Source organism: Hyperolius riggenbachi, chromosome 12, assembly GCF_040937935.1.
Source record: "Hyperolius riggenbachi isolate aHypRig1 chromosome 12, aHypRig1.pri, whole genome shotgun sequence".
Classification (NCBI taxonomy): Eukaryota; Metazoa; Chordata; class Amphibia; order Anura; family Hyperoliidae; genus Hyperolius; species Hyperolius riggenbachi.
Genome location: NC_090657.1, coordinates 4,892,120 through 4,916,616, shown reverse-complemented (window position 1 = coordinate 4,916,616; position 24,497 = coordinate 4,892,120). Strand labels below are relative to the sequence as shown.

At 46.6% G+C, this 24,497-nt stretch overlaps 1 protein-coding gene across 9 annotated transcripts in view; it reads left to right on the top strand.

Annotated features, from left to right (window-relative positions):
• The window catches only part of EXOC7 (exocyst complex component 7), a 152,599-nt gene that overhangs the window by 127,010 nt on the left and 1,092 nt on the right, over positions 1–24,497 (top strand). For all 9 annotated transcript variants that reach the window (XM_068263601.1, XM_068263597.1, XM_068263604.1 and 6 more), the window contains 6 exons: positions 3,966–4,031; positions 5,694–5,814; positions 5,926–6,021; positions 10,271–10,331; positions 11,284–11,325; positions 12,214–12,347. In XM_068263601.1, coding sequence (XP_068119702.1) covers positions 3,966–4,031; positions 5,694–5,814; positions 5,926–6,021; positions 10,271–10,331; positions 11,284–11,325; positions 12,214–12,347 — 520 coding nt within the window. The remainder of the gene's footprint in view (positions 1–3,965; positions 4,032–5,693; positions 5,815–5,925; positions 6,022–10,270; positions 10,332–11,283; positions 11,326–12,213; positions 12,348–24,497) is intronic.

Here is a 24,497-nt window from a genome sequence, read left to right as displayed (position 1 = left end):
GTCTTCAGCCTTACCAGGAATGGTGCAGTAACAGCCATCATAGTTACAGGAACACAGTGAGAGTAACCGTGCTGCTTATCTTTAGCCTTACCAGGAATGGTGCAGTAACTGCCATCATAGTTACAGGAACACAGTGAGAGTAACCGTGCTGCGTGTCTTCAGGCTTACCAGGAATGGTGCAGTAACAGCCATCATAGTTACAGGAACACAGTGAGAGTAACCGTGCTGCTTATCTTTAGCCTTACCAGGAATGGTGCAGTGCTGCTTGTCTTCAGCCTTACCAGGAATGGTGCAGTAACTGCCATCATAGTTACAGGAACACAGTGAGAGTAACCGTGCTGCTTATCTTCAGCCTTACCAGGAATGGTGCAGTAACGGCCATCATAGTTACAGGAACACAGTGAGAGTAACCGTGCTGCATGTCTTCAGCCTTACCAGGAATGGTGCAGTAACTGCCATCATAGTTACAGGAACACAGTGAGAGTAACCGTGCTGCTTGTCTTCAGCCTCACCAGGAATGGTGCAGTAACAGCCATCATAGTTACAGGAACACAGTGAGAGTAACCGTGCTGCATGTCTTCAGCCTTACCAGGAATGGAGCAGTAACTGCCATCATAGTTACAGGAACACAGTGAGAGTAACAGTGCTGCTTGTCTTCAGCCTTACCAGGAATGGTGCAGTAACTGCCATCATAGTTACAGGAACACAGTGAGAGTAACCGTGCTGCTTGTCTTCAGCCTTACCAGGAATGGTGCAGTAACTGCCATCATAGTTACAGGAACACAGTGAGAGTAACCGTGCTGCATGTCTTCAGCCTTACCAGGAATGGAGCAGTAACTGCCATCATAGTTACAGGAACACAGTGAGAGTAACAGTGCTGCTTCTCTTCAGCCTTACCAGGAATGGTGCAGTTTCAGCCATCATAGGTACAGGAACACAGTGAGAGTAACCGTGCTGCTTATCTTTAGCCTTACCAGGAATGGTGCAGTAACTGCCATCATAGTTACAGAAACACAGTGAGAGTAACAGTGCTGCTTTTCTTCAGCCTTACCAGGAATGGTGCAGTAACAGCCATCATAGTTACAGGAACACAGTGAGAGTAACCGTGCTGCTTATCTTTAGCCTTACCAGGAATGGTGCAGTAACTGCCATCATAGTTACAGGAACACAGTGAGAGTAACCGTGCTGCTTCTCTTCAGCCTTACCAGGAATGGTGCAGTAACTGCCATCATAGTTACAGAAACACAGTGAGAGTAACAGTGCTGCTTTTCTTCAGCCTTACCAGGAATGGTGCAGTAACAGCCATCATAGTTACAGGAACACAGTGAGAGTAACCGTGCTGCTTATCTTTAGCCTTACCAGGAATGGTGCAGTAACTGCCATCATAGTTACAGGAACACAGTGAGAGTAACCGTGCTGCTTCTCTTCAGCCTTACCAGGAATGGTGCAGTTTCAGCCATCATAGGTACAGCAACACAGTGAGAGCAGGTCAAATGTTAACCTAAATTTTAATATCTGTCCTCTTACTTCCTCGTTATATTCTAAATGTTTTATAGGTAGTGTGCTGTAAAGCCTTCTGACAATGGTCATGATATGTATAACATAAATATACTTGACCTAAATCTATTTTAACACAAATAATTGAATCGCTTGTTAAAGTTTCCTTTGGTCCCTGGAGGCTTTTTAAAAATCCCATCTCCAGGCACCAGTGTTTTTCTAGACTTGTGTACGTTCTCTCCTACAATATCTCACAAGTGAGTACATTTCTCCATTTTGGTTAAATGTACAGCTTGTATAACCGTGTAAATGTGTGCTTATTTGCTGTCCCATCAACATAAAACCATTAATGTCTAAATCACTGGGAACAAAAATGAGTACACCCCTATGTTAAGGATGTCAAAATTTTGCCGAAAGTGTTTTGCAACCCTGCATTAACTCTCTTGGGCATGGAGTTCACTAGAGCTTCTCAGTGTGCCGCTGGAATCATCTTCCCCTCCATGATGATGCTGGTGGTTGGGCTCCTCCACTTTCCATATGAGGATACCCCACAGATGTTCATTAGGATTTAGGTCTGGAGACGTGCTTGACCAGTCCAGCACCTTTACCCTCAGCTTCATTAGCAAGGCAGTGATCTTCTCGGGGTCGTTATGTTGGAATATTGCCTTGTGGCCCAGTTTCCAAAGGTGAGGGGGATCAGTATGTCACAGTACATGTTGGCATTCATGGTTCACTCAATGAACTGTAGCGCCGTACCATAGCACTCCTATCACCGTTCTGGACTGTAGGGAAGACACACTTGTCTTTTTGCTCCTCACCTAGTTATGGCCACACATGCTTGACCCAATCTGAACTAAATGCATTTGTTTATTGGACCACAGGACATGGTTCCAGTAATCCTTGTCCTGGTCTTCACCAAGGAAAGTAAAAGTCACAGTTCTTCTCTGCTTCCTGTGTACTGTTCAGTGGGGGGACATCTAGTGGCCAAACATAAAAATACACATAGAAATGTTAAAATAAAATAAAAAATAAAAATTCCCCAATTTTAACTTCTTTTCCCCTGCGCTGTAGTTCTTGTTTAAAAAATTTTTTAAAAAAATTGACCGCAATAAAGAATAATCATAAATAGTTACCTGAGCAAGTGTTTTTTTTTTCTTTAATATGTACATCGTAGGGTGCATCATTGTTACTTTTTCAAATTAGGGATTGCAATTATTGATCTAGTATAAAGCAACGCAAATGGAAAAAATGCACCTTTATTTCAAAATAAAATATTGTCGCCATACATTGTACTAGGGACACAATTGAAATGTTGTAATAACTGGGACAAATGGGCAAATATTGTAAGGAGAAGAGAGGCGCCAACAGAATAAAATATATCTAAAAACTTTAAAATTCCTCAGGAGGCGGTGGTGGACTCATCTCCCCGAAGCAGACATGATACTGTCGGTTTTAGTACAAACACATTTATTTATATACTCCAACATACAGCGCAACGCGTTTCACGGGTATATTCCTGCTTCTTCAGGCAATAATTAACAGGAGTACACACAGTGCAGTCTTTAGGTCCCGATAAGCGCCTCTGATGGGCAAATAAAGTGTGGGTTTTATCCATCATAGCACATTTTATTTTAAAACTATAAGGGCTGAAAACTGACAAATAATATTTTTTTTTCATATTGTTCCCTTTAAAATGCAGATAAAATAAAATAATTAATTGCAAAAAGTACCACCCAAAGAAAGCTTAATTTCTGGTGAAGAAAACAATGTATAGATCATTTAGGTGTGATAAGTGACAATAAGGTTATTGGTGAATGAATGGGAGGAGCGTGATGTGTGATAATTGCTTTGGGGAAATAAATTCCCATTAGAATGATTGGAGTGAATGGCAGCATTAATACATGTTACAAATGCTGGGTTATGATGAGACTTGGTTATATTATGTCAGCTAGTTTGGCTAATGCAGACCACATTGCAGATTAGACTGTAGTGACCTTCCTGACAGCGAGGGACCAGGAAGACTTCAGGGGGCTGGACGAAACCCCAGGTTAGTCAATGGGCATCATGGATATATTAGGGAAATAGGAAAGATTACTTTGTGACATTTCTTATTTTTCAGCATAGTTTGTTTTTGTCACTACAATTCAAATAAGAAAAAAAAGAATCCATTCTCTTTACTAGATCTCCTCCTCTCTGGGCACTGTGATGAAAGTGATACGTAAACCCCATTACTTCTTGAGGGCTTGTAGGTCCATTGTAGCCCCTAACACACTGCTGGGACTTGTGGTTCACCAGGAGCTTGCTGGGTACTCTGTAGTTCTTTAGATCCATGATCGACCTTTCATTATCAGGGCATTCATTTTGTTTGTTTTCATCCTATCTGCAGCAAGTTGCACTAAAATGACAGCTGTACATTTATAATTGCCAAGTGTTGTCATCCTCATCCGTGTGTCCGCTGTGTTTTACAGAGAGCAGCTCCACAGCCAGCAGCTACAGTTCTGAATTTAGCCGCCGCCTCCTCAGCACCTATATCTGTAAGTATGCAGATCATTCTGCCAATCGGTTATTATCTGTGGGTGGAAGACTCCGCCTATTTTCTTGTTTTGCTGACTCTTGTGGTTGACTTTGGTGGGTCTTCTGTACTGCCTTGCTTTCGAAAGTAATACAGGTAGTCCCCGGTTTTCAGACGCCCGACTTACGAACGACCTGCCAATACAAACGGCCTGATCCCGTCGCCATGTCATTTCCGTGGGGGAATTTTGAAGAAGCGATTTCAAACATCCCGACTTAAGAACGGATTCAAGTTAAGAACAAATCTACAGTCCCTATCTCGTTATTTAATCGGGGACTACCTATTTAATGCTATTTAAGCAATACAAGTTGCAGGGCAGTACTGCTGATCCTCCGCCTCTAATACTTTTACCCATAGCCCCTGAACAAGCGTGCAGCAGATCAGGTGTTTCTGACTATATTGTCAGATCTGACGAGATTAGCTGCATGCTTGTTTCTGGTGTGATTCAGACACTACTGCGGCCAAACAGATCAGTGGATATGCCAGGCAACTGGTATTGTTTAAAAGGAAATAAATATGGCAGCCTCCATATACCTCTCACTCCAGTTGCCCTACCTGAAGTGACATGTAGCACAATGAGAGACGTTTGTGCAGTACCATTCCTGCACAGAACTTTTAGCTTAAAATAAATCTAGTCTGTTTTGTTGACAAACTCTTGACAGTAGGAACAATCTATTAATTGACTGGTCGTCATCACTCTGTATGGAAGATAAATTAACATAAAGAGCAGAATTAAATGTTCAAATATCCAGGTTCACTTTGTTTTATTTTTTTTTACTATTGCGTTAGTTATTGATTTGTAACACTGAGGTTTTGAGATTTGGACCAATTAGTGGCTCCCAACTTCCTCAGCTCTGCTGGCGGGTCACCTGCAAGTTCTAGGAGGCTACGTGGTGTTGGCCATGCATAGCAAAACTCAGGGGGATGGTTGTTATCAACGTAACCACTTTAGTACCAGCAGTCTCTGCCCCCTTAAAGTGGATCTGAGATGAACTTTTACACATTGCATCATTGTGTTCCTTTCCTATTGTTTATAGGGCATTCCTCAAGCCAAATACTTTTTTGTTTTGTTTTAATACTCTAATTCCCTATAAACTAAACAAGCCTCGCCCACAAATTTTCTGAGAGCCTTGGCATTTTCAGACAGTAGCAAGGGCTCATGGGAGCTCAGTCTGGTCAGGAGGAGGGGGAGGTATTACTAGCCAGAGATTTCAGAGGCAGAGGGGAGGAGGGAGGAGGAGGAGGGGGGATTAGGTTTGCACAGACTGAGTGCTGAAGATGCAGATAAGCTTGCCTGTGTGTAATGTTTACAAACAACATGGCTGCTGTCATTGTATCACATGAAGAAATAATCATATTCTATTGAAGCTGTTTGCAGCTTGATTTGCTGCGTAAACTATCTAAACTTTAGATAAGATATATAGACAAGTTACTTGTTATAGTTAGTTTTTCATCTTGGATCCTCTTTAAGGACCAGTGCGGAATGCCACTCCAGGTCCCATGCCTGCCAATGCGTCACTTGGCATCATGGGCCAACCGCCCCTCAGCACAAACACATGTATCATGTCTTTTTAATGGGACATTTTCTATGTATTGTACCTTACATCTTGTATTTTCTTCACAGGTAAAGTCCTAGGTAACCTCCAGCTCAAACTGCTGTCCAAATCCAAAATGTATGAAGACCTGGCGTTAGGAGCGATCTTCCTGCACAACAATTACAACTATATTCTCAAGTCACTGGAAAAGTAAGGGAATGTCTGAGTAGACCTAAGCAGATAAAGCAAGGCAATGTGCTGTAACTGAGAAAAATGAAAATACAATCTGTAGACTGAAGCTTGTATCGTTTTGTATTGTAGGTCAGAGCTGATGCAGCTGGTATCTGTGACACAGAAGAATCCTGACAGCTTATATCGTGAGCACATAGAGCAGCAGATCCAGACATACCAAAGAAGGTTGTTATTCCACATACTTAAATCACAATTCTGTGCTGTAAACCTTTCTTTATACAGGTGTCAGCAGTGGAAGTGCAATCATTCTCATCGGGCCCTGAAGGACTTGGAGACTAGCCAGCGTGCAATACATAGAAACAGATGTAAAAAGATGACTAATGGGGTCGTGCACTCAACTCAGTATTGAACTGAATACATCTAAAATGAAATATTTAACATCAGTAATTGGGGGCCATGATGTTACAGTAACATTTGCAATGCCTTCCAGGGATGTGCAAATTGTAGTTTCAGAACTGACAGTACCTACAGTGCACAGTTTCATACAGTCCATAAGTAGCTTTCAGATAACCAAACGGGTATTTAGGAATGTGCAAATAATCTGTCTGAAATGTTCTTCTGAACCTGCAGTACATAAAACCAGAACTCTCACTGTATCGTTATGGTATATGTTAATACTTACCACGTCCATAATCCATAGGCAAGGCTGGGATGGAGCGGTTGCTGCTCCAGACTGATATTGATGGCATCATCAGTGGACCTGTTTATTCTTTAGAACTGGAGCAGGTCCAGCAGGAGCAATGTAGAGTGCTTAAAGTGTAGCAGAGATTAAAAAGTATAAAGAATTGGTACTTACCCGGGGGTTCCTCCAGCCCCATAAGCATGTCTGAGTCCCTCGCAGTCCTCCCGCGGTCTGCCGTACAGCCCCGGTAACTGGCTCAGTCGGGTCCAGTCTGAGTTTTCTGCTCATGAGCGTACCTTCCGCGCATGCGCAGTAGACCCATCCTGTTACTGGCGATGACCGCGTCTGAACGGCGGAGGACGGCGAGGGACTCCCATGCTTATGGGGCTGGAGGAAGCCCCAGGTAAGTATCGATTCTTTATACTTTTCATCCATCCTTAAAGGTCTACATGATGACAGATGCAAGGGCCACTGGTGTGAAGTTGTTGAGGGATGATGGTGGACCTCTTGAAGCATGCAAGGACTTTGCTCTCTTGTAGGGACATGGCGTAGACTAACTATACAATATTTCTTTGCAAGCTTTCAGAACTTTGTAGGCTGAATAATCCTACAACATCATACAGAAGTCTTTTGTATGGTTCTGGTCCAGTTCTGTATTATGCCTGAAGAAGAAACTTAAAGTTTTGAAAGCTTGCAAATGAATAGTGTTCAGTTAGTCATTAAGGGTATGAGCCCACTAACGCAGTTGTACACAATTGTGTCCTTTTCAGCATCTGTAACATTGATGTGTTGCTGAAAAGCGGACATAACTGTGTTAGTGGGCTCAGGCCCTAAAGGTATTACCTAAATGACTTTTGTTGTTATGCCTTCCAGGGCTGTGGAGTCGGTTCAAAAATCTTCCAACTCCAACTCAGACTCCTTGGTTTATAAAAACCACGACTCCAACTCCGGGTACCCAAAATGGCTCCGACTCCTCGACTCTGACTCCTTAGTCTTATACTTACCAGGGCTGTGGATTTTGTACAAAAATCATCCAACTCCGACTCCTTAGTTTATGAAATCAACGACTCCGACTCCAGGTGCCCAATATTGCCCTGACTCCGACTCCTTAGTCTAATAGTTAACAGGGCTGTGGAATTTGTACAAAAATCACCCGACTCCTTAGTTTATGAAATCAATGACTCCGACTCCAACTCCAGGTGCCCAAAATTGCCCCTAGTCCTAACCCTAACCCATTTCAGGCACAGGAGGAATTAAAAAAAAAAAAAAAAAGAGAGTAAGCCCCATGGCTCTGTGCTGCACGTCACTCCTGGTGGGGGCGGGGCTTGTGATCCCATACTGAACAGGATCGCGGGCTGAAACCCCCCGAAATGGAGCAAACCATGCGCATCGATTCAGCGGTGAATCGCCGCGCATGTATGTAAACGGCAGACAGTGCAGTCTATGCACCCTCTGCTGTCCCTGCAGTCGTGTTTCCATAAGTGTGCATGAAAGTGCCCTATATGGAAACGAGCCCTAAGGGATGAAATGACATCAGTTTTGGCTTCAGTCTGAGGCAGTAAAGCTGGAAAATGCCTGGAACAATTTTCTGTTTATTTATTATATAAAATTCACTGAAATAAAAATGTGGACAATACAATAGATATGTTGCATGTATTGTATTGTCCACATCTTTATTTCAATGAATCCTACCTAATATACAAGTGTCCCTGTGTCAGTGCTTTTACGCTACTGCGCATGTCCTGCACTGACAGCCCTTGGGACAGGACACAGGACAGGCCAGGGGTGGGGTGTGTGTGTGTGTGTGTGTGTGTGTGTGTGTGTGTGTGTGTGTGTGTGTGTGTGTGTGTGTGTGTGTGTGTGTGTGTGTGTGTGTGTGTGTGTGTGTGTCATGCAGGCGCTTGTGCATGCGGGTGCTTGTGCGTGCGGGTGTTTGTGCGTGCGGGTGTTTGTGCGTGCGGGTGTTTGTGCGGGTGCTTGTGCAGGCGGGGTGCGTGCGGGTGCTTGTGCGTGCGGGTGCTTGTGCAGGCGGGTGCTTGTGCAGGTGCTTGTGCGTGCGGGTGCTTGTGCGTGCGGGTGCTTGTGCAGGCGGGTGCTTGTGCAGGTGCTTGTGCGTGCGGGTGCTTGTGCGGGTGCTTGTGCGTGCGGGTGCTTGTGCAGGCGGGTGCTTGTGCGTGCGGGTGCTTGTGCGTGCGGGTGCTTGTGCGTGCGGGTGTTTGCACGCGCGCTGGTGACAGACCTAGGGCCTGTTTTTAAATGGGCTTAGGACACTAGTTTTATATAATAAATAAAAAGAAAATTGTTACATATACAAGTAGATTTATACTTGTTCTACTTACATAACATATGTGTGTTTTTTCCTGGGATAGTTTGGCTGTCCAAACACAAATAGATTGCTCGCTCCCAGACAGCACTCTGCCACTTAGGCCTCTTGCACACTGCAAGCAATTCAGATTCAGATTCCGCTTTTTAATCAGTTTTTACCTCCGATTCAGATTCAGATTTGCAGTGTGCAAGGAGCAAACTGCAAATCTGAATCTGAATCGGAAGTAAAAACAGATTAAAAAGCGGAATCTGAATCTGAATTGCTATAGTCTGCAGACTGCCAGTCAGCCAATAAGAAGTGCATATACATTACACCTAGTCTGCAGTACTTCATTAAGCTGCTAACTCCCAGGCAGCACTCTGCCACTTATATACAGTCTGCAGACTGCCAGTCAGCCAATAAGAAGTGCACATACATTACACCTAGTCTGCAGTACTTCATTAAGCTGCTCACTCCCAGGCAGCACTCTGCCACTTATATATAGTCTGCAGACTGCTTGTCAGCCAATAAGAAGTGCACATACATTACACCTAGTCTGCAGTACTTCATTAAGCAGAGGCTGAGTAATTCAGCCATTGGTTGGAGAGGGCTTCAGTCGCATATAGACAAGGGCATTATGACCAGCAGGGGGCACCAGTGTGCAGGGAGTTCCCCCTGATGGTCATTTGGCCCTTGTCTATATGCGACTGAAGCCCTCTCCAATGATTGGGGCTGAGTTCCTGGTGGTGGCAGCCCCTTTTCTTAGTATAGCGAACCCACTATTCCATGACGAAGGGGACCCTGTGGGGGCACAAAACAGTTTGCATGACCTTGCATTGTGGAATAACCGCATGAACCACATTCACACAGCGTGCAGACTGGACAGTGTACTTTACATTGATTGAGGAATGCCGTCCTGCTGGTGTAATCCTGGACCTGTTATTACATTGGAGAACTTCCCACATAGCCAAAGGCTCAGCTGTATTGCAGATGATGGGTACCCAAGTTAACGGAGTTAAGATGATCTGCACTGCAGTTTGTCATGGAAACCACAGAACTGCATTCTAGGGACAGGAAGTGAAGGAAATCGATCACCAACGTGAAATGCTCCTGGTATTGTGCTGTGAGCCTCACCGCAGCCATATCCATGTTTCTCTAATGCTGGGCACACACGGTAAGATTTTCTGTGCGATTTTGCGACCCGATCGTTTTTCCTGCACGGTTCCGCACTCGATTCTGCGCTCAATTCTCTTGATTTGTTTTTCTTATCTTTTTCCATTCACCGCTGTGAGAAATCGGGCGCGGATACGATCGGGAGCAATATCGCACATCATGGATTTTATCAATCGGATCCATCTATCGCACGGAAAATTGTACCGTGTGTATCAGGCATAAGGTTATGGTAATCCTTGGGTGCAATTTCTTGCATAGAGATAGATTGCTAAATGATTGGCTAAGCAGGTCTTTCCCTATCTTCTCTTTTTTAGTTGGTTTAAGGTGATTGATTATGCCAGTGACAAGAATATGCCAGCGCTGCAAGGAGCCAAGGTAATTATCCACTTACTAAAGTATATATTCACTCAGTAATGGTGCCCATACACACAGCATCGAGTTCTGCTATCGATATACGGCCCATTCAACTGCTCTGATAGAATCGGCTAGAAATCGATGCAGCAGACAGCATGATCGATTGATCGATTTCTGGCTGAATTTGGAATCCATTTACTCAATCGGTCTGGATGGAAAATCTGGTTTGATTGGCTGCTGGTGGCAAATCGATGGCCCATAGTATTGTGTTGGATTGAAAAGTGCAACGCTGCATTTTGTTTTTTTGTTTGTTTTTTTATATACTGTATATATATTTCATAATGAAATCTATTGGAAATCTTTTCCTAGTGTGTGGCACACATCAGATTCTTGTCAGATTCGACCTGACAGGAATCTGACAGAAATCTGTGGGCTGGTGCACATCAGAGCGGTTCTGGAGTGGTTTTTAAAACGCTTGCAGGGGTAAACCGCTTGGCTAATGAAAGTGAATGGGATGGTGCTCACCAAAGCGGCTAGTTTTTTCCAGAAACGCAAACTCGGGGGCTGCAGCATTGTTTAGATTTCTGAGGCGTTTCTGCCTCAATGTTACAGTATAGGAAAGTGGAAAACCGCTCTGAAAAATGCCAGATCAGAGCGGTTTTCCAGGCGTTTTTGTTACAGAAGCTGCTCAGTAACAGCTTTACTGTAACAATATATGAAATCTGCTACACAAAAACGCTCCAAAACCGCTAGGCATGATTAGAAAACCTCTCTAATCATGCCTAGAATCGCTCTGAAAATCTGCTACAAACACCTCTAGCGTTTTGCGGATCTTCTAGCGGTTTTTGGTGTACACTGGGCCTATTTGATGGTTGAATCTGCTTGAAATCTATAAGTGTATGGGTGCCTTTTTTTTTTTAGTTTTAAATATAAAATTATAATGTTATGTCATTACTTTTTCCCATGTCTGTAGCTAAAAGACAAGGAGAGGCAGATCATAAAGGAACGATTTAAGGTAACTTTGTTTTTTCTGTAAATTTGTAAGCCTGGTGTACCACGTAAAAAGGATCTCAAAATATTTTCCGTTAAATACGCACAACGTGATTTTTCGGATGATTTTTTTTTTTTTTTTTTTTGTGGCAGGCTTTCTATTTCCTTATATCGCAGAATATTGTTTAACTAAAATGCATTAACCACTCGAGGACCGCGGTGTTAAACCCCTCTAGTGACCAAATAGGCCACTGCAGCTTTAAGGCCTTGCTGCAGGGCCGCACAACACAGCACACAGGTGATTACCCCCCCCCCCTTTTCTGCCCACCAACAGAGCTCTCTGATGGTGGGGTCTGATCCCTCCTGCCTTGTGTATTTTTTTTTTATATATATAAATCTTTATTTTTAAGGAAATTTTCCTCTTTTATTTTATTTTTTTAAATCACCTCCGCCGCCAGCCAATCAGCGTGATCAGCTATCGTAGGCTTCAGACGTGTCACACGGCTGTCCGCAGTACAGCTCTGCCGTAGATCGCAGCTCTGTACATAGTAAATAGTCGGCGGTCCTAGGTCTGCCGCGCTGCTCACGTCAATCGGCGTCGAACAGTCGCATAGTTGTTAAATAATGTTTCACGATGTGGGCCACCCGCAGCGATTGTTTATTTTTGAACGACCGTCCATATTATGGAAGATTGTTCAATCTCCATTGACTTTCACCGTAATTTGCTGTGGTCATGTAAACGATCGTTTACGTGATCAATCTTTCCGATGACACCAATGACGAATGCAGATTTGGCCAGATGGATCAGGAACCATCGCTCATTGGCGGAGATCCTCGATCCATCTGGCCCTGGGTAGTTAGCTTTAGAGAATCAGTATTTTGTGTGATATGTAATGGTTTTTACTTCATTTAGGGGATTAATGAAGGCCTGGAGGAGATCTGTAAGATACAGAAGTCTTGGGCCATTCCAGACAAGAAGCAGCGGGAGCGAATCCGTCAGGCTCAGAAGAGGATTGTGCAAGAGGCATACGGAGCCTTTCTATACAAGTGAGTTGGAAACCTGTTGTAACGTGGCTGTGAGGATACACTTGTGCAAAGGCACCAATCAGAAAGTAAAATACACAAACAATTGTTTAACTACTTTCGGACCAAGGTGATTGAAATCTACGCCCTGTTTTGGTGGGCTCGCGGCTGGCAGGGCGTAGATTTCAGTCACCATCCACAGTGCGCATTCGCCGTTTCCGACGATCGCAAACACGACGTTTCTCGCAGCAGCTCACTGGCTCTGGCTGTCTCTATGACGGCAGAGCCATGTGAGCTGATCAGGAGCTGCTTTCATTGGCTCCTGGCCGTGTCTAACAATGTAAGCCGCTCCCATTGGCTTATATTGATAGACACGGTCAGAACCCAATGAAAGTGGTTCCTTACCGGCTCACATGGCTCTGCCGTCATAGAGAAGGCAGAGCCTATGTCCTGAGGATCTCGGTGTGCGGCGATTTCGACGGGATTCCATCGTTCTTGTACACAGCGGTCTCTGGTCCTTAAGGGGGCAGAGACCGCTGGCACTTAAATGGTTAAAAAGAGAGATGGCGGTGGACTTGCCTCCCCAAAGAACATTCAATTTTGTAAAATTTCAGGCAAAAATTGACTTTATTTGACTACTCCACAGTGCAATGCATTTCACAAATATGATGCTTCATCAGGCAAAATAGGAAGTAACTGGAACGAGTGTAGTTCAAACCAAGCGCCTCTAAACTGCATGTTGGACGTCTCCCCAGAGTAGCTCAATGTGATTGAAGTCATGATACTGAGATGGCCACTCCAGAACCTTCACTTTAGTTTGCTGTAGTCAATGACAGCTCGACTTGGCCATGGGTTTTGGATAATTGTCATGTTGGAAGGTTCAAGTATGTCCCATGCTGAGCTTCCTGGCTGATGAGTGCAAATTTTCCTCCAGTACTTTCGGATAACTCAGTGCATACATATTGCCATCAATTCTGATCAAATTCCCTGTGCTCTGTAGCCCATGCATCCCCAAACTCTTAGTGATCCACCACCATGTTTTACAGTAAGCATGGCGTACCTTTCATCATAGGCCTTGTAAGGAAAAGTGTGTGTGTGTGTGTGTGTGTGTGTGTGTGTGTGTGTGTGTGTGTGTGTGTGTTCTCCACTAGGCCTTGTGGATGTTCCGGGCCTTGTTCACTCCTCACCAAATGTAGCATTTATGGTTGTGGCCGAAAAGTTTAATTTCAGTCCTGTCACTCCAAGTGACTTTGTGCCAGAAGGTTTGAGGCTTGTCTCTGTGCTGTTTGGCATATTGTAAGCGGGATACTTTGTGAATTTGCATAGTAATGGCTTTTTAATGCCAACTAGACAAGGCAGCCCATCTTTCTTCAAGCGCCTCATTGTGCAACTTGAAACTGCCTCACCACATTGTTTCAGAGGGTCCTGTATTTCACCAGAAGTTATTTGTGGAGGTTTCCTTGCATCCCAAACAATTCTTCTGCCAGTTGTGGCTGAAATTTGAGTTGGTCTACCTGACCATGGTTTGGTTTCAACAGAACCCATCATTTTCTACATCTGAAGTGGAATGTAAACCCTTCTGATTGGCATTCTCAATTCCTGGGATATTTTCATATATCCCATCCACCTGTTCAGTCTTTAAAGTTGCAGTCAGGAACCATTCCTTACATTTAATTTTAAGTAAATGAATTTTAATTAACATTGAAATTACATTATGTTTAAATTAGAGGAGACTGAGTCGGATGATTTTTTTTTTGTACTGACTTCACAGCCATGATCAAAGGGGACTAGTGATGTTACCCATGTTGATGGTTCTTGTTAAGCTTTGGCTTTTTTAAGGGGAGATAAATATCAGATTTAAAGAGAGTCTGAATCGAGAATAGATCTCGCTTCAGACCTCATATATAGCAGGGGCACGTGTGCCCCTGCTAAAACGCCGCTATCCCGCGGCTTAACGGGGGTCCCTGTCCCCCCAAATCCCCTCCGTAATGCGGGGGATCTCTTCCTGGTTGGGGCAGGGCTAACCGCCGCAGCCCTGCGCCACGCGCGTCTGCCAGCGCGTATCTCCGCCTCTCCCCCGCCCCTCTCAGTCTTCCTTCACTGGGAGAGGCGGCGATGCGCGTCTGATAGACGCGCTGAGAGGCAGGGCTGCAGCCGTTAGCCCTGCCTCTAGGAAGCATATTCTACGACCAACCTTTGCGACCAACTTTTGCGGGGGTGGGTTGGGGGGTCAGGGACCCTCGTTTAGCCGCGGGATAGCGGCGGTTTAGCAGGGGCACACGTGCCCCTGCTATATATGAGAGCTGAAGCGAGATTTAGTCTCGCTTCAGTGTCTCTTTAAGTGTTTTTATTTTTCTCTGTACACAAAGGCAGCCACTGTCTCTATAAATGCTTTATTCCTTCCATTTGCCACCCTTATGACATAAACATATCCACATTCAGCAAACACATGTGCCGAACCTGAGGATGAAGATTGTACAGTGATGAGTGAGGGTCGGGTAACCGGGGGATGATAGTGCCGTCCTACCGTCCCCCCATCCCCCGGTCACCTGACCCTCACTCATCACTGTACGGTCTTCATCCTCAGGTTCGGCACATGTGTGTTTGCTGAATGTGGATATGTTTATGTCATAAGGGTGGCAAATAAAAGGAATAAAGCATTTATAGAGACAGTGGCTGCCTTTGTGTACAGATGTCTGCAAGTGTGTTTCTACCATTGTATACCGGATGCACGTTCTCTTGCTGAGCTTATAGCCACCCGTGCTGTAGTGATGAAGTATGTGTGACACTGTTAAAGAACAAGCGGCACCCATGCTAACCTAGAAATAAAAAACACATCTATAAGTAGATAAATACTACTTCTACTTACATAACAGATGTATTGTGTTATCCACGTAATGATTCCGGTGGATTTTATAAAGGAAAAGCAGAAAATCCTATTGTAGGCAGTGGCCATCTTGCCAAGCTAATGCTGACATATCCTCCCTGACTCTTGTTTTCCCCCCTCCCTTCTCTTGCTCATTGTGTATTCATTAGCTGCCCTCTTCCCAGAGGCTTCAGACACTCCCACTGAGGTGTATACTAGGAACTGCACTATCTATTTTTTGCTTACACATCCAATCATTGAGTCACCTCAGCCTTGCTTGTAAACACAAGTGAGCAGAGGATTGTGTTTCACATATGCAGCTAGGCAGGGAAATAAATGGAAGAGGAGGAATATATTATAGATAAAAAGAACCCCCAGCATGCAACTGTTTGGCACTGACTACTAAAGGGCCAGTGCTCCTTAAGTATGTGATAACTCCAAACCATAACAGCAGAAAAAGTTGTGAAAGTTTTGAATGCAGGATTAGCATCTTTATCACTTCATACACTCAGACCAGTTGCTGTTGAAATGTGATTTTTATGGTGACAATCCCAGTTTAAGGTACAGTTGAAGTCTTCACCCTGATTTGCTGCGTGCTGAGAGCCCTTTTCCTTTGTGTACATAGTTTTCATTTTTCTGCAAGTAAACTGAAAAAAAAAAGCTGAAGACTTAATGTCTATACTCAAATTTAAACCCATCCCAACATCACCTTTGGTAATGGCCCAATCAGCAGTGTCTACTCCACCGCCAATGTGGTGGTGCCCCCATCAGATTGCAGTACCTGATTCATTGCAGAGCGTGGCACAAAATGATCCCCGTCGCACCCTTTCTGTATCTAGACATGTTGTCTGAAGCTCTGGCTTGTTGCCTATCTCCCCCACCAGTGACACCGAGTATTTCCCTTCCTGTTCTTCTTACTGCAGAGACTGTGGGCCGCAGAGCGCGCCGCAGAGACTGTGGGCCGCAGAGCGCGCCGCAGAGGCTGTGGGCCGCAGAGCGCGCCGCAGAGGCTGTGGGCCGCAGAGCGCGCCGCAGAGGCTGTGGGCCGCAGAGCACGCGGGCCACAGAGCACGCCGCAGAGACAGTAGAGTTCTCTTTTCTGTTTTGCAAATTGCCAAGATCCTCTTTTCAGCCAGTGTGTTCCTCTCATTCTCACGGTGTCTCAAGCCGCCCTCTGAATCCCGCTGTTCATAATCCAAAGCTGAAAACACAGCAGCTACAGACAGCAGGGGATGAGAACAGCCTGATCACTTGGGACACAGAAGTGGTAGTTTAATTTCCAGCATGCGTCTCTCTCATAGGCACTGGATGGTGTACTGGTTAAAGGGGCACTATGGCGAAAAATTGTAAAATGTAAAATATGTGCAAACATAGACAAATAAGAAGTACCTATTTTTCCAGAGTAAAATGAGCGATAAATTACTTTTCTCCTATGTTGCTGTCACAGTTGAAGTGGGTAGTAGAAATCTGACAGAAGTGACAGGTTTTGGACTAGTCCATCTCTTCATAGGGGATTCTCAGGGATTTATTTATTTTCAAAAGCACTTAGTGAATGGCAGTTGCTCTGTCCAACTGCCAAAAAAACTGTGTAGTGAGCAGGGAAGCTGGCCAGCATCATTGTTTAATTCCTTTTTAGGGAATATCTTTATAAAGAATAAAAGCCTTGCTGAGAATCCCCTATGGCGAGATGGACTAGTCCAAAACCTGTCGCTTCTGTCAGATTTCTACTACCTACTGTAAGTAACAGCAACATAGGAGAAAAGTAATTTATGGCTCATTTTACTCTGGAAAAAAACGTACTTCTTATTAGTCTATTTGCACATATTTTACATTTTACAATTTTTCACCATAGTGCCCCTTTAAGGGCACAACCTTTGACTTAGGAGACCAGGATTCCTGGCTGGCTGGGGAAGAAGATACTCGCTACACCAGGCCTGGGGAAACTTTACATGGCTCAGGCCGCATACCTATCATTGCTTGTTTCCCTCCCTTCCCCCCCCCCCCCCCCCCTGTAGAGTCACGAGAGCTATAAGTAGGGGTTAAAACTCACCTGTTTGCCGATTCCAGCATCACCTCTCTATGGCAACAGGGTGACACATGACATGCTGTCGGGACATGCCAAAGTATTACACACGTCCCGACAGCGTGTCATGTGATGCCCTGTAGGTGTGGCGCTGTAATTGGCGAGCAAGCGAGTTTGAACCCCCGCTTATCGCCCTCTCGCGACTCTGCAGGGAGGGGGGAAATTATCCGGCCCACGATCTGTAATCTGCCCAGCACTGCGCTACACTCTGCATTGCTAGGTATGGGGAGGGTGACTGGTACAGCGGTGTAATATGCTGCACTCTCTGCACTACACTCTGCATTGCTGGGTATGGGGAGGGTGACTGGTACAGCGGTGTAATATGCTGCACTCTCTGCACTACTCTCTGCATTGCTGGGTATGGGGAGGGTAACTGGTACAGCGGTGTAATATGCTGCACTCTCTGCACTACTCTCTGCATTGCTGGGTATGGGGAGGGTAACTGGTACAGCGGTGTAATATGCTGCACTCTCTGCACTACACTCTGCATTGCTGGGTATGGGGAGGGTAACTGGTACAGCGGTGTAATATGCTGCACTCTCTGCGCTACACTCTGCATTGCTGGGTATGAGGAGGGTAACTAGTACAGCGGTGTAATATGCTGCACTCTCTGCGCTACACTCTGCATTGCTGGGTATGAGGAGGGTAACTGGTACAGCGGTGTAATATGCTGCACTCTCTGCACTACACTCTGCATTGCTGGGTATGGGGAGGGTAACTGGTACAGCGGTGTAATATGCTGCACTCTCTGCGCTACACTCTGCATTGCTGGGTATGGGGAGGGTAACTGGTACAGCGGTGTAATATGCTGCACTCTCTGCACTACACTCTGCATTGCTGGGTATGGGGGAGAGTGACTGGTAAAGAGGTGTAATATGCTGCACTCTCTGCACTACACTCTGCATTGCTGGGTATGGTGAGGGTAACTGGTACAGCGGTGTAATATGCTGCACTCTCTGCACTACACTCTGCATTGCTGGGTATGGTGAGGGTAACTGGTACAGCGGTGTAATATGCTGCACTCTCTGCGCTACACTCTGCATTGCTGGGTATGGGGAGGGTGACTGGTACAGCGGTGTAATATGCTGCACTCTCTGCACTACACTCTGCATTGCTGGGTATGAGGAGGGTAACTGGTACATCGGTGTAATATGCTGCACTCTCTGCGATACACTCTGCATTGCTAGGTATGGGGAGAGTGACTGGTACAGCGGTGTAATATGCTACACTCTGCATTGTTAGGTATGGGGAGGGTAACTGGTACAGCGGTGTAATATGCTGCACTCTCTGCGCTACACTCTGCATTGCTAGGTATGGGGAGAGTGACTGGTACAGCGGTGTAATATGCTGCACTCTCTGCGATACACTCTGCATTGCTGGGTATGGTGAGGGTAACTGGTACAGCGGTGTAATATGCTGCACTCTCTGCACTACACTCTGCATTGCTGGGTATAAGGAGGGTAACTGGTACAGCGGTGTAATATGCTGCACTCTCTGCGCTACACTCTGCATTGCTGGGTATGGGGGAGGGTAACTGGTACAGCGGTGTAATATGCTGCACTCTCTGCACTACACTCTGCATTGCTGGGTATGAGGAGGGTGACTGGTACAGCGGTGTAATATGCTGCACTCTCTGCGCTACACTCTGCATTGCTGGGTATGAGGAGGGTGACTGGTACAGCAGTGTAATATGCTGCACTCTCTGCACTACACTCTGCATTGCTGGGTATGGGGAGGGTAACTGGTACAGCGGTGTAATATGCTGCACTCTCTGCACTACACTCTGCATTGCTAGGTATGGGGAGGGTAACTGGTACAGTGGTGTAATATGCTGCACTCTCTGCGCTACACTCTGCATTGCTGGGTATGGGGAGGGTGACTGGTACAGCGGTGTAATATGCTGCACTCTCTGCACTACACTCTGCATTGCTGGGTATGAGGAGGGTAACTGGTACATCGGTGTAATATGCTGCACTCTCTGCGCTACACTCTGCATTGCTAGGTATGGGGAGGGTAACTGGTACAGCGGTGTAATATGCTGCACTCTCTGCGATACACTCTGCATTGCTAGGTATGGGGAGAGTGACTGGTACAGCGGTGTAATATGCTACACTCTGCATTGTTAGGTATGGGGAGGGTAACTGGTACAGCGGTGTAATATGCTGCACTCTCTGCGCTACACTCTGCATTGCTAGGTATGGGGAGAGTGACTGGTACAGCGGTGTAATATGCTACACTCTGCATTGTTAGGTATGGGGAGGGTAACTGGAACAGCGGTGTAATATGCTGCACTCTCTGCGCTACACTCTGCATTGCTGGGTATGGGGAGGGTGACTGGTACAGCGGTGTAATATGCTGCACTCTCTGCGATACACTCTGCATTGCTGGGTATAAGGAGGGTAACTGGTACAGCGGTGTAATATGCTGCACTCTCTGCGCTACACTCTGCATTGCTGGGTATGGGGGAGGGTAACTGGTACAGCGGTGTAATATGCTGCACTCTCTGCACTACACTCTGCATTGCTGGGTATGAGGAGGGTGACTGGTACAGCGGTGTAATATGCTGCACTCTCTGCACTACACTCTGCATTGCTGGGTATGGGGGAGGGTAACTGGTACAGCGGTGTAATATGCTGCACTCTCTGCGCTACACTCTGCATTGCTGGGTATGAGGAGGGTGACTGGTACAGCAGTGTAATATGCTGCACTCTCTGCACTACACTCTGCATTGCTTGGTATGGGGAGGGTGACTGGTACAGCTGTGTAATATGCTGCACTCTCTGCGCTACACTCTGCATTGCTGGGTATGAGGAGGGTAACTGGTACAGCTGTGTAATATGCTGCACTCTCTGCACTACACTCTGCATTGCTTGGTATGGGGAGGGTGACTGGTACAGCTGTGTAATATGCTGCACTCTCTGCGCTACACTCTGCATTGCTGGGTATGAGGAGGGTAACTGGTACAGCTGTGTAATATGCTGCACTCTCTGCACTACACTCTGCATTGCTGGGTATGGGGGAGGGTAACTGGTACAGCAGTGTAATATGCTGCACTCTCTGCACTACACTCTGCATTGCTGGGTATGAGGAGGGTAACTGGTACAGCTGTGTAATATGCTGCACTCTCTGCACTACACTCTGCATTGCTGGGTATGGTGAGGGTAACTGGTACAGCGGTGTAATATGCTGCACTCTCTGCGCTACACTCTGCATTGCTGGGTATGGGGAGGGTGACTGGTACAGCGGTGTAATATGCTGCACTCTCTGCACTACACTCTGCATTGCTGGGTATGGGGAGAGTGACTGGTACAGCGGTGTAATATGCTGCACTCTCTGCGCTACACTCTGCATTGCTAGGTATGGGGAGGGTAACTGGTACAGCGGTGTAATATGCTGCACTCTCTGCGATACACTCTGCATTGCTGGGTATGGGGAGGGTGACTGGTACAGCGGTGTAATATGCTGCACTCTCTGCACTACACTCTGCATTGCTGGGTATGAGGGAGGGTAATTGGTACAGCGGTGTAATATGCTGCACCCTCTGCACTACACTCTGCATTGCTGGGTATGGGGAGGGTAACTGGTACAGCAATGTAATATGCTGCACTCTCTCCGCTACACTCTGCATTGCTGGGTATGAGGGAGGGTAATTGGTACAGCGGTGTAATATGCTGCACCCTCTGCACTACACTCTGCATTGCTGGGTATGGGGAGGGTAACTGGTACAGTGGTGTAATATGCTGCACTCTCTGCGCTACACTCTGCATTGCTGGGTATGGGGAGGGTGACTGGTACAGCTGTGTAATATGCTGCACTCTCTGCACTACACTCTGCATTGCTGGGTATGCGGAGGGTAACTGGTACAGCGGTGTAATCTGCTGCACTCTCTGCGATACACTCTGCATTGCTGGGTATGGGGAGGGTGACTGGTACAGCGGTGTAATATGCTACACTCTCTGCACTACACTCTGCATTGCTGGGTATGGGGAGGGTAACTGGTACAGCGGTGTAATATGCTGCACTCTCTGCACTACACTCTGCATTGCTGGGTATGGGGAGGGTAACTGGTACAGCGGTGTAATATGCTGCACTCTCTGCACTACACTCTGCATTGCTGGGTATGAGGAGGGTAACTGGTACATCGGTGTAATATGCTGCACTCTCTGCGCTACACTCTGCATTGCTGGGTATGGGGAGGGTGACTGGTACAGCTGTGTAATATGCTGCACTCTCTGCGCTACACTCTGCATTGCTGGGTATGAGGAGGGTAACTGGTACAGCAGTGTAATATGCTGCACTCTCTGCGCTACACTCTGCATTGCTGGGTATGGGGAGGGTAACTGGTACAGCGGAGTAATATGCTGCACTCTCTGCACTACACTCTGCATTGCTGGGTATGGGGAGGGTAACTGGTACAGCGGTGTAATATGCTGCACTCTCTGCACTACACTCTGCATTGCTGGGTATGGGGGGGGGGGGGGGGTAACTGGTACAGCGGTGTAATATGCTGCACTCTCTGCGCTACACTCTGCATTGCTAGGTATGGGGAGGGTAACTGGTACAGCGGTGTAATATGCTGCACTCTCTGCGCTACACTCTGCATTGCTGGGTATGGGGAGGGTAACTGGTACAGCAGTGTAATATGCTGCACTCTCTGCACTACACTCTGCATTGCTGGGTATGAGGAGGGTGACTGGTACAGCAGTGTAATATGCTGCACTCTCTGCGCTACACTCTGCATTGCTGGGTATGGGGGAGGGTAACTGGTACAGCGGTGTAATATGCTGCACTCTCTGCACTACACTCTGCATTGCTGGGTATGGGGAGGGTAACTGGTACAGCTGTGTAATATGCTGCACTCTCTGCGCTACACTCTGCATTGCTGGGTATGGGGAGGGTAACTGGTACAGCGGTGTAATATGCTGCACTCTCTGCACTACACTCTGCATTGCTGGGTATGGGGAGGGTAACTGGTACAGCGGTGTAATATGCTGCACTCTCTGCACTACACTCTGCATTGCTGGGTATGGTGAGGGTAACTGGTACAGCGGTGTAATATGCTGCACTCTCTGCGATACACTCTGCATTGCTGGGTATGAGGAGGGTGACTGGTACAGCGGTGTAATATGCTGCATTCTCTGCACTACACTCTGCATTGCTGGGTATGGGGAGGGTGACTGGTACAGCTGTGTAATATGCTGCACTCTCTGCACTACACTCTGCATTGCTGGGTATGGGGAGGGTAACTGGTACAGCGGTGTAATATGCTGCACTCTCTGCACTAAGCTCTGCATTGCTGGGTATGGGGAGGGTAACTGGTACAGCTGTGTAATATGCTGCACTCTCTGCACTACACTCTGCATTGCTGGGTATGGGGAGGGTAACTGGTACAGCGGTGTAATATGCTGCACTCTCTGCACTAAGCTCTGCATTGCTGGGTATGGGGAGGGTAACTGGTACAGCTGTGTAATATGCTGCACTCTCTGCACTACACTCTGCATTGCTGGGTATGGTGAGGGTAACTGGTACAGCGGTGTAATATGCTGCACTCTCTGCGATACACTCTGCATTGCTGGGTATGAGGAGGGTGACTGGTACAGCGGTGTAATATGCTGCACTCTCTGCGCTACACTCTGCATTGCTGGGTATGAGGAGGGTGACTGGTACAGCGGTGTAATATGCTGCACTCTCTGCGCTACACTCTGCATTGCTGGGTATGAGGAGGGTGACTGGTACAGCGGTGTAATATGCTGCACTCTCTGCGCTACACTCTGCATTGCTGGGTATGGGGGGAGGGTAACTGGTACAGCGGTGTAATATGCTGCACTCTCTGCACTACACTCTGCATTGCTGGGTATGGGGAGGGTGACTGGTACAGCGGTGTAATATGCTGCACTCTCTGCGCTACACTCTGCATTGCTGGGTATGGGGAGGGTAACTGGTACAGCGGTGTAATATGCTGCACTCTCTGCGCTACACTCTGCATTGCTGGGCATAAGGAGGGTAACTGGTACAGCGGTGTAATATGCTACACTCTCTGCACTACACTCTGCATTGTTAGGTATGGGGAGGGTAACTGGTACAGCAGTGTAATATGCTGCACTCTCTGCACTACACTCTGCATTGCTGGGTATGGGGAGGGTGACTGGTACAGCTGTGTAATATGCTGCACTCTCTGCACTACACTCTGCATTGCTGGGTATGGGGAGGGTAACTGGTACAGCTGTGTAATATGCTGCACTCTCTGTGCTACACTCTCTGCATTGCTGGGCATGAGGAGGGTAACTGGTACAGCTGTGTAATATGCTGCTCTCTCTGCACTACACTCTGCATTGCTGGGTATGGGGAGGGTAACTGGTACAGCTGTGTAATATGCTGCACTCTCTGCACTACACTCTGCATTGCTGGGTATGGGGAGGGTAACTGGTACAGCTGTGTAATATGCTGCACTCTCTGCACTACACTCTGCATTGCTGGGTATGGGGAGGGTGACTGGTACAGCGGTGTAATATGCTGCACTCTCTGCACTACACTCTGCATTGCTGGGTATGGGGAGGGTAACTGGTACAGCGGTGTAATATGCTGCACTCTCTGCACTTAGTGCTGACCTGAATGTAAACCCAATGTTTTATCTGTACTGAGAGAGATATGGAGGCTGATATTTATTTCCTAAACAATGCAGATTGCCTGGCTGTCCTGCTGAGCCTCCGTCTCTAATGCTGGGAATACACGGCTCAATTTAGAGCCATTTAGATGGCTCGATAGATAATTTCCGACACGTCCGATCTCCCACCCGATTGCTTCCGCGCTCGATTCCGAACGGGAGACAATGGAAAAAGATAAGAAAAACGAGCAAAAGATAAGAGAATCGCCCACAGAACCGAGCAAGAAAAACGATCGTGTGTTGAATCTAGCGCGAAAATCGAGCCATGTATTTCCAGCATTATGCATGGTACACTTCATACAATTTTCAGTAAAGGGGCCCATACACTTACCGATTTTCCCGCCGATACACACATCGGCTGTGAAATCGTTGCGCAAACGCTGACCGAACTATCGATTTCCATCCGAGTGTCCTCTACTGTTTAAACTTCCCCCGGCAGGAAGTGAGGCTGGAGGAGCCCAGAGCAGAGAGGAAAATCGATTCACAATCTGTTTGCAGTAAAGGTGGCCATACGATCCTTCTCTGATCAGATTCGATCAGAGAGGTATCTGCTGGTCGATC